Source organism: Saccostrea echinata, unplaced genomic scaffold (assembly GCF_033153115.1).
Source record: "Saccostrea echinata isolate AGI-Se365-2 ecotype Australia unplaced genomic scaffold, CSIRO_AGI_Sech_v1 ptg000025l, whole genome shotgun sequence".
In the NCBI taxonomy this organism is placed as follows: Eukaryota; Metazoa; Mollusca; class Bivalvia; order Ostreida; family Ostreidae; genus Saccostrea; species Saccostrea echinata.
Genome location: NW_026889774.1, coordinates 24368095 through 24377500, shown reverse-complemented (window position 1 = coordinate 24377500; position 9406 = coordinate 24368095). Strand labels below are relative to the sequence as shown.

At 36.4% G+C, this 9406-nt stretch overlaps 1 protein-coding gene across 1 annotated transcript; it reads left to right on the top strand.

Annotated features, from left to right (window-relative positions):
* Positions 1–7063: 7063 nt before the first annotated feature.
* LOC133192759 (uncharacterized) lies at positions 7064–9176 on the top strand. The gene is made up of 6 exons (XM_061328770.1): positions 7064–7102; positions 7189–8090; positions 8176–8357; positions 8449–8613; positions 8751–8853; positions 8937–9176. Exons 2-6 carry the CDS (start codon positions 7226–7228, stop codon positions 9137–9139), a joined length of 1518 nt encoding a protein of 505 aa, XP_061184754.1. The 5' UTR covers positions 7064–7102; positions 7189–7225; the 3' UTR covers positions 9140–9176.
* The last annotated feature ends 230 nt before the right edge of the window (positions 9177–9406 follow it).

The following is a 9406-nucleotide window of genomic DNA, read 5'->3' as shown; positions in this document are numbered from 1 at the left end:
TTCGGAATTTTCATTTTCACCCTGGGGGTCAAATGGGGGTCGAAAATGACGTTTTTTATGCAAAAAGCCCCTGGTTCCCAGAACTCCTCTTACATTTTACACAGTAGCCTAATCATCTTTTGGGAGATTGTTGGTGGTGTCATGAAGATGTGCAGTAAGGTTTCGATATTTTCATTTTCACCCTAGGGGTCAAATGGGGGTCGAAAAATGACGTTTTTTATGCAAAAAGCCCCTGGTTCCCTGAACTCCTCTTGCATTTTACACAGTAGCCTAAATATCTTTTGGGAGATGGTTAGTGGTGTCCTGTAGATGTGCAGTAAGGTTTGGGAATTTTCATTTTCACCCTGGGGGTCAAATGGGGGTCGAAAAATGACGTTTTTTATGCAAAAAGCCCCTGGTTCCCTGAACTCCTCTTACATTTTACACAGTAGCCTAATCATCTTTTGGGAGATTGTTGGTGGTGTCATGTAGATGTGCAGTAAGGTTTCGGAATTTTCATTTTCACTCTGGGGGTCAAATGGGGGTCGAAAATGACGTTTTTTATGCAAAAAGCCCCTGGTTCCCTGAACTCCTCTTACATTTTACACAGTAGCCTAATCATCTTTTGGGAGATTGTTGGTGGTGTCATGTAGATGTGCAGTAAGGTTTCGGAATTTTCATTTTCACCCTGGGGGTCAAATGGGGGTCGAAAAATGACGTTTTTTATGCAAAAAGCCCCTGGTTCCCTGAACTCCTCTTACATTTTACACAGTAGCCTAATCATCTTTTGGGAGATGGTTAGTGGTGTCCTGTAGATGTGCAGTAAGGTTTCGGAATTTTCATTTTCACCCTGGGGGTCAAATGGGGGTCGAAAAATGACGTTTTTTATGCAAAAAGCCCCTGGTTCCCTGAACTCCTCTTACATTTTACACATTAGCCTAATCATCTTTTGGGGGATGGTTAGTGGTGTCCTGCAGATGTGCAGTAAGGTTTCGGAATTTTCATTTTCACCCTGGGGGTCAAATGGGGGTCGAAAAATGACGTTTTTTTATGCAAAAAGCCCCTGGTTCCCAGAACTCCTCTTACATTTTACACAGTAGCCTAATCATCTTTTGGGAGATGGTTGGTGATGTACTGCAGATGTGCAGTAAGGTTTGGGAATTTTCATTTTCACGATGGGGTCAAATAGGGGTCGAAAAATGACGTTTTTTATGCAAAAAGCCCCTGGTTCCCTGAACTCCTCTTACATTTTACACAGTAGCCTAATCATCTTTTGGGAGATGGTTGGTGATATGCTGCAGATGTGCAGTAAGGTTTCGGAATTTTCATTTTCACCCTAGGGGTCAAATGGGGGTCGAAAATGACGTTTTTTATGCAAAAAGCCCCTGGTTCCCTGAACTCCTCTTACATTTTACACAGTAGCCTAATCATCTTTTGGGAGATGGTTAGTGGTGTCCTGTAGATGTGCAGTAAGGTTTGGGAATTTTCATTTTCACCCTGGGGGTCAAATGGGGGTCGAAAAATGACGTTTTTTATGCAAAAAGCCCCTGGTTCCCTGAACTCCTCTTACATTTTACACAGTAGCCTAATCATCTTTTGGGAGATGGTTGGTGATGTGCTGCAGATGTGCAGTAAGGTTTCGGAATTTTCATTTTCACCCTGGGGGTCAAATGGGGGTCGAAAATGACGTTTTTTATGCAAAAAGCCCCTGGTTCCCAGAACTCCTCTTACATTTTACACAGTAGCCTAATCATCTTTTGGGAGATTGTTGGTGGTGTCATGTAGATGTGCAGTAAGGTTTCGGAATTTTCATTTTCACGATGGGGTCAAATAGGGGTCGAAAAATGACGTTTTTTATGCAAAAAGCCCCTGGTTCCCTGAACTCATTTTACATTTTACACAGTAGCCTAATCATCTTTTGGGAGATGGTTGGTGATGTGCTGCAGATGTGCAGTAAGGTTTCGGAATTTTCATTTTCACCCTGGGGTTCAAATGGGGTCGAAAATGACGTTTTTTATGCAAAAAGCCCCTGGTTCCCTGAACTCCTCTTACATTTTACACAGTAGCCTAATCATCTTTTGGGAGATGGTTGGTGATGTGCTGCAGATGTGCAGTAAGGTTTCGGAATTTTCATTTTCACCCTGGGGGTCAAATGGGGGTCGAAAATGACGTTTTTTATGCAAAAAGCCCCTGGTTCCCAGAACTCCTCTTACATTTTACACAGTAGCCTAATCATCTTTTGGGAGATTGTTGGTGGTGTCATGTAGATGTGCAGTAAGGTTTGGGAATTTTCATTTTCACCCTGGGGGTCAAATGGGGGTCGAAAAATGACGTTTTTTATGCAAAAAGCCCCTGGTTCCCTGAACTCCTCTTGCATTTTACACAGTAGCCTAATCGTCTTTTGGGAGATGGTTAGTGGTGTCCTGTAGATGTGCAGTAAGGTTTGGGAATTTTCATTTTCACCCTGGGGGTCAAATGGGGGTCGAAAAATGACGTTTTTTTATGCAAAAAGCCCCTGGTTCCTTGAACTCCTCTTACATTTTACACAGTAGCCTAATCATCTTTTGGGAGATTGTTGGTGGTGTCATGTAGATGTGCAGTAAGGTTTCGGAATTTTCATTTTCACTCTGGGGGTCAAATGGGGGTCGAAAATGACGTTTTTTATGCAAAAAGCCCCTGGTTCCCTGAACTCCTCTTACATTTTACACAGTAGCCTAATCATCTTTTGGGAGATTGTTGGTGGTGTCATGTAGATGTGCAGTAAGGTTTCGGAATTTTCATTTTCACCCTGGGGGTCAAATGGGGGTCGAAAAATGACGTTTTTTATGCAAAAAGCCCCTGGTTCCCTGAACTCCTCTTACATTTTACACAGTAGCCTAATCATCTTTTGGGAGATGGTTAGTGGTGTCCTGTAGATGTGCAGTAAGGTTTCGGAATTTTCATTTTCACCCTGGGGGTCAAATGGGGGTCGAAAAATGACGTTTTTTATGCAAAAAGCCCCTGGTTCCCTGAACTCCTCTTACATTTTACACATTAGCCTAATCATCTTTTGGGGGATGGTTAGTGGTGTCCTGCAGATGTGCAGTAAGGTTTCGGAATTTTCATTTTCACCCTGGGGGTCAAATGGGGGTCGAAAAATGACGTTTTTTATGCAAAAAGCCCCTGGTTCCCAGAACTCCTCTTACATTTTACACAGTAGCCTAATCATCTTTTGGGAGATGGTTGGTTGTGTCATGTAGATGTGCAGTAAGGTTTCGGAATTTTCATTTTCACCCTGGGGGTCAAATGGGGGTCGAAAAATGACGTTTTTTATGCAAAAAGCCCCTGGTTCCCTGAACTCCTCTTACATTTTACACAGTAGCCTAATCGTCTTTTGGGAGATGGTTGGTTGTGTCATGTAGATGTGCAGTAAGGTTTCGGAATTTTCATTTTCACGATGGGGTCAAATAGGGGTCGAAAAATAACGTTTTTTATGCAAAAAGCCCCTGGTTCCTTGAACTCCTCTTACATTTTACACAGTAGCCTAATCATCTTTTGGGAGATAATTGGTAGTGTCCTATAGATGTGCAGTAAGGTTTCAGAATTCTTATTTTCCCCCCTGGGGGTCAAATAGGGGTCAAATTTTTTTAAAAAAATATTTAACATGTTTAGACATCCTGGTTCCCAGAACTTCCCTTATATTTCATGCACTAGCCTTATGATCATTTGGAAGATGATTTATTTTGTCCTGTGGATGTGTTAAATGGTTTTAAAATTTGCATTTCCATGTGGATAGCAAATTGGGGCAGGAAAAAAATGGTCCCTCCCTAACCCATGGGGTCATGATTTGTACAAACTTGAATCTACACTTCTTAGGAATGTTTCCATATTAATCATGCTTTGTTGTTCTTAAAAAGAAGAATTTTGAAGATTTTTTTTCCTTTTAAATCTCTATAAAACTTTGATCCCTTATTGTGGCCTGACCCTATCCTCGGAGGTCATGATTTGAAAACTAGAAATATGTCCATAGGACATAAATGCCCCGCCGAATGTATATTACTAATGCAACATGAAAATTTGTATGAGTGTATGAAGTTTGATGAGAATATCTTGAACAGTTTCTTTAAAATTGAAACTAAAATCTAAAAAAAAAAATGAATATAGATGATAAATTCTCACAAAATTATGTATAAGTGCATGCTTACATAAAAATATCTTAAATTGTTTCTTTAAAACTAAGCAAATACAAATTAAAGAGAAGGGAGGTCAAGGTCACAGGAAAGTGCAAGGTGAAAAGTTTTTGATGCAGTTGAATAGCTCTCACTAATACATATCAGCATATTAGGTTTGATAAAAATATCTTGAATGATTTATTTAAAACTGAACTTAACACTTATTTGAGAAAAGAGAGGTCAAGGTCAAAGGAAAGGTTGAGGTCAAAATGCTGATGCAGTTGAAAAGCTTATATCAGTATGTATTTACTATTAGCATAGAAGTTCAATAAAAATATCAGAAATGGTTTATTTAAAACGTAGATAAACACTTATTTTAAAAAAGTGAGGTCAAGGTCAAAGGAAAAGTCAAGGTCAAAAAAGTTGATGCAATTGATATCTCTCAGCAGTATATATTAGCATATGAAGTTTGATAAATATATCTTGAATTGTTTATTCAAAACTGATCTAGACACTAATTTAAGAAAAGTAAGGTCAAGGTCAAAGGAAAAGTCAAGGTCAAAAATTTTGATGCAGTTGAAAAGCTTACATCAGTATGTATCAGCATATGACGTTTTATTGAAGTCGGACATGACAAACACTATATGCCTCGGCCATATTCATGGCAGGGCATAAAAAACTTGAATCTACACTATATGAGGATGTTTCCATATCAAAATGACTAACAAGCAAATTCAAAGAATTGTGGTCCCCTGCTTTCCGTGTCCTAGTGGATGGGATGCCATTATTTATGACATATTGTTTCAAATACGCAGGCCTTATCATATGTCATTCAAAATTAATCACCAAAGTTAAAATTTTTGAAAATTAGGTAAAAAACATCAAGGTCAAGGGGTAAAAAAATCATAGCATGCTTGGAAACATCTTGTTACAGGTAATGTACATGTCAAATATAAAAGTCCTATCTCTTCTCAATCAAAAGTTATAAGGAAATATAACATTTTTGAAAAGTAGGTTAAACTTCAAGGTCAATGTCACAGAGTCAAAAGTCATGATATATTTAGAAAGGTCTTGTCACAGGTAATATACATGTATAATATGAACGCCCTATCTTTTCTCTTTCAAAATGATCATTTAAAATAATGTTAAATGTTTTGAAAAGTAGGTCAAACTGCAAGGTCAAGGTCATGGGTTCAAAAATCATGGTATGTTTAGAAAGTTCTTGTAGGTAATGTACATGTGAAATATGAAAGCCCTATCTCTTATTATTCAGAAGTTATGACCAAGGTTAAATTTATTGTGACAGACGGACAGACTGACAAACGGACAGACTGACAGACAAATGAGATTTAATGTCCCCTAGGTCCCTTTTGTGAAAATGGACGACAATAATGCCCTTGCTGTTCATAAGAAGAAGATTTATGATGGAAAAAAAACCCTGCATTTTTCTATGTAAATCATTGGATCCCCATATGTGGCCCCACCCTACCCCAGTGGGTCATAATTTTAACAAATTTGAAGCTACACTGTCTATGTAAAGAAAGTTTCAACTTTCTGGGCCCAGTCAGTGGTTCTTGATAAGACTTTTTTAAAATGAAACCACCAAATTTTCACTAATTCTTGATTATCCCCCCTTGAAAGAGGGTATGACCCTTCACTTGAACAAACCCCCCTCCCCCGGAAAAAAATTCCCGGATCTGTGCCTGTAACTGAATGTAATGTCGACAACGGGAGATAACTGTTCAGAATGTGAGATTCGTCTATTGTGGCATCCGATGATCCACTATCGGCTCATACATTCAGTGTTTGAGAGAGAAACGAACGACAACTCTGCATAGGAGATTGCTGATGATCTTTGATCCTTTTTAAACTTTAACCTAACCATTTGCATTTCGGTTTATTTTACCCCAATCTATACTTAAAATTGTACTTACCGACTGTCATAGGTCCTGTCAACTTCATGAAATATAATCCAATTAAAACACAAATATGAATTAATTTCCACTAATATACATGTAACACTGCACCATGTCACATGGCATGTGCAATCTAAAAATGATAATGGTAAAACTAGTACTAGTACTGGTAGGGTGACGCAAGCCCAATGTGATGTAGAAATTTTCAAAAAGGTGTTCACATACATGTACAGTACAAGAACAAATTTTAAATTATCATAACAAACGCTGTTTTAACATAATTTTGCCATCTAGGCCTATTTCCAAAAACAGGCAAATTGTGTGTGTGTGTGTTGGGGGGGGGGGGACAAAATTGCTTGGGTATGGCTTTTAAAGGAGGTTTTTGCCTAATCAAATACTAAAATAATTTTGCACATTTTGATAAATTCATCAAAAACGCTTTGTACAAAAATAATATTATTTGTTGTTGAGAAAATAAATTTAAAAAGTTCCAATTATGGGCCAAAAATTTATATCCCCCCCCCCTTTTATCAAAACCTAATTTACATTATTAATTAAATTCTGTTATTTCAGACTGGTAATGAATTAAGTATATGAAATGCGTATACGAGGTTCATGGGTCACATGGTCACCTGAGCATTTTATGCTCGATTTGACGAATACATGTACTGTGTAAATTATAGAATTATTTGGACTTTTTCCTTGGTAAGCCCAATATGAAGGAGTGTGCATTTAGAGGCAAACACCTTAGTGCGGGTATTACTGTCTCATGACAGCATCTAGTTTTTTTTTTTTTTTTTTTTTGCCTATGCCTGTTATCAAAAGTAGACCTACACAACTGCTACACCACACTTGCTTGTTAACGATTGATTATCTGCTCCAGGTAATCCAATAAGCTAAATAACAAAACGAAACTACAACATCTTCAACATTAGAATATCTTCATTTTTTTTAATTTAACATTTTCACTTTCAGGTCCCTGGTGTCATCAATGTTCTATTTTAAAAGGTTATCATCTACACAAGGAGCTGTAACTTTGACGGGTTTTCTGACCTGGTAAGCATCCAGATTGGTATTATTCTACTTTAGTTTTATCCTCTTTCAAAATTTTTTAGTATATGTGTATATCTATGTACATTCAGTTGCTTGATTATCTGGTGCACGGTCATTCAGTACAAAATGATTAAGCTTCAACACTACCTTGGTCAACTGGAACGAGAAATGTCATCTCATTTGCAATTCAAAGAAATAAAGAATTGGCAAAATTTTCATGGAAAGTCTTTGAGCAATTTAGAAACAGAATTAAAAAGTCTGAAACTATCTACAAAAAACTTGGAGCATTCTGTTGAAGAACAAAGGAGACAAACAAAGACAACAAAAGAAAAGCAGCTTCAATTGCGCGAAGACCTGACAAAATGTTCCGAAGATTTGCTCAACCTACATGCAGTGTATGCGAAACATTTCACTTACCCACAAGCATTCGTCGATAAGGCAAAGGACGAATTAAAACTTCACTTTGAAGTTGAAAGAGGAAACATTTTCGAGAGACTTTATGAAGAAAAGTTGCACAACTTACATGAAATGCTTGAGATTCACTTGACTAAATATGGCTCTTCTAAAGAAGTTAAATGTAATTCATCTAACAAACTTTCATCAGAGACACGTTTGACAAAAAAAGTACTGGTACAAATTATAAATGATTTAAAGAGATCTATAAAGCAGTGGATAATGACGTCAAAAAGTACCTTGTATTTTTTACGAGGACTCATACATCATCAGGACTCGGAAATAGTAAATTTTAGAATGTGGACTGTGAGACACATCCATCTAAAGTTAAAACATACTGAAGAGTTCATAGAAGCATTAAATGTGCAATTGAGAAGTAATAAACAAGAAATAATGGTTTTGAATGAATCAATCAATGCAATGAAAAGCCTGTGTTTCTCTTACCCAAGTCTTGCATACATGTATGGACGTACATGTACAATGAAAAGAAAATGCAAAAAAGAAATGAGAAGAAAGGAAAACTTAGAACTTATAAACGGTAATACATATTTCAAGTACTTTTCTGAAAATATTGAATACATTATAACTTTTTTAATGTTAAGATTCCTTTATTTTACGTGTAGATGGTTATTCGGGCCTTTGGAATATACTACTCATCACTATCCTACTACTACCGATAATTTGGATTTATTTTCCTTGGGCCAGTTGGTCAAACAGTAGTTTTGAAGACATTAGGAAATGGATGAAAAAAAGTTTTAAATTTTGTAATGAAATGGGGCCCGGACCTACTAAACCTGTATATAAGGTACTAAAAATCTACAAAATGCAGTCAAAAGATTTTAAAAGTTTAAAATAAGTTTCCTATTGAAATGTTCATTTGGTTTTATATATTTTAGGAGAAACTTGAAAACTCTCTGTGTGTTATAAGTTTTGGATGTGGAACTGACAAACAGAAATATGTGCAGTTGGCCTCTGATTTAATAGGCCCCGTGTGTCATCTACAAATGAAGAACGTAGTGGTCAATTCTATAGAAAACCTGGACACCATACCTCCTTCAAAGGTTGAAATTTGTTTATGAATTCATATACACCTACAATAGTACCGATCAAAATGTGTACTAATTTCCACAATTGTTCGTACTCTTTCGAAAAAATGGTGTATAAATTCATCTTTTAAAATGAAGTTGAATTTATTTAGGTGATACTTATGTTTGTGGATTACAACGAAAGGAATTTAATCATAGAAGAAGAACATGGAGGTTTGAAAAGAGAGACTCTATCGATGTTGCAAAGAACTGGTGGTATGGAATTTTTAATCATGAAATTATATATAACTGAAACATTAAGATCTTTTTTAATGACATAAATACATGATTCTTTTCAGCTGAAGTGATTGTCATTTACTGCTATGAGCTTTCTTCCAAACATCTTGACGGAGGACGTCTTTTTGCTCAGAAGTTGACTGTAGTTGAAAGAATTAAGGAACTCAGAGAACTGCGTGAAAGGAACTCAATATTTAGTATCTACGATAAATTCAACCCAACACAGAAGGAAGTCTTCCGCTCTAAGCTGAATTATTTTAATTAGTTATTTCATACTTACGTATACTTACAGTATATGATTTATTAAAAATTAGCTACATTTATCAAAATATAATTTTTTGTTAGAAATAAACGTATTTTAAAAACTTCCAAGGCATTGTGTGGTGTTTTAAGTAACTAAATATGAAGCTGAAAACTTGCCTATCCCATTAGTTTATACGAGTACATCCATGATTCTACATGTACGTATCAAAACGTGCATAGAAATTAAAAAAAAAAATTCAGGTAATCTTCAATATATTTTCAAAAACTT

What these genes read in the sequence shown, in the direction of transcription:
- LOC133192759 (XM_061328770.1), top strand. Translation starts at nt 7,226, where the DNA reads ATGATTAAGCTTCAACACTACCTTGGTCAACTGGAACGAGAAATGTCA. An exon ending in ACACCATACCTCCTTCAAAG is followed by an intron (nt 8,614 to 8,750) that starts GTTGAAATTTGT and finishes GAATTTATTTAG; the next exon opens with GTGATACTTATGTTTGTGGA. An exon ending in GATGTTGCAAAGAACTGGTG is followed by an intron (nt 8,854 to 8,936) that starts GTATGGAATTTT and finishes GATTCTTTTCAG; the next exon opens with CTGAAGTGATTGTCATTTAC.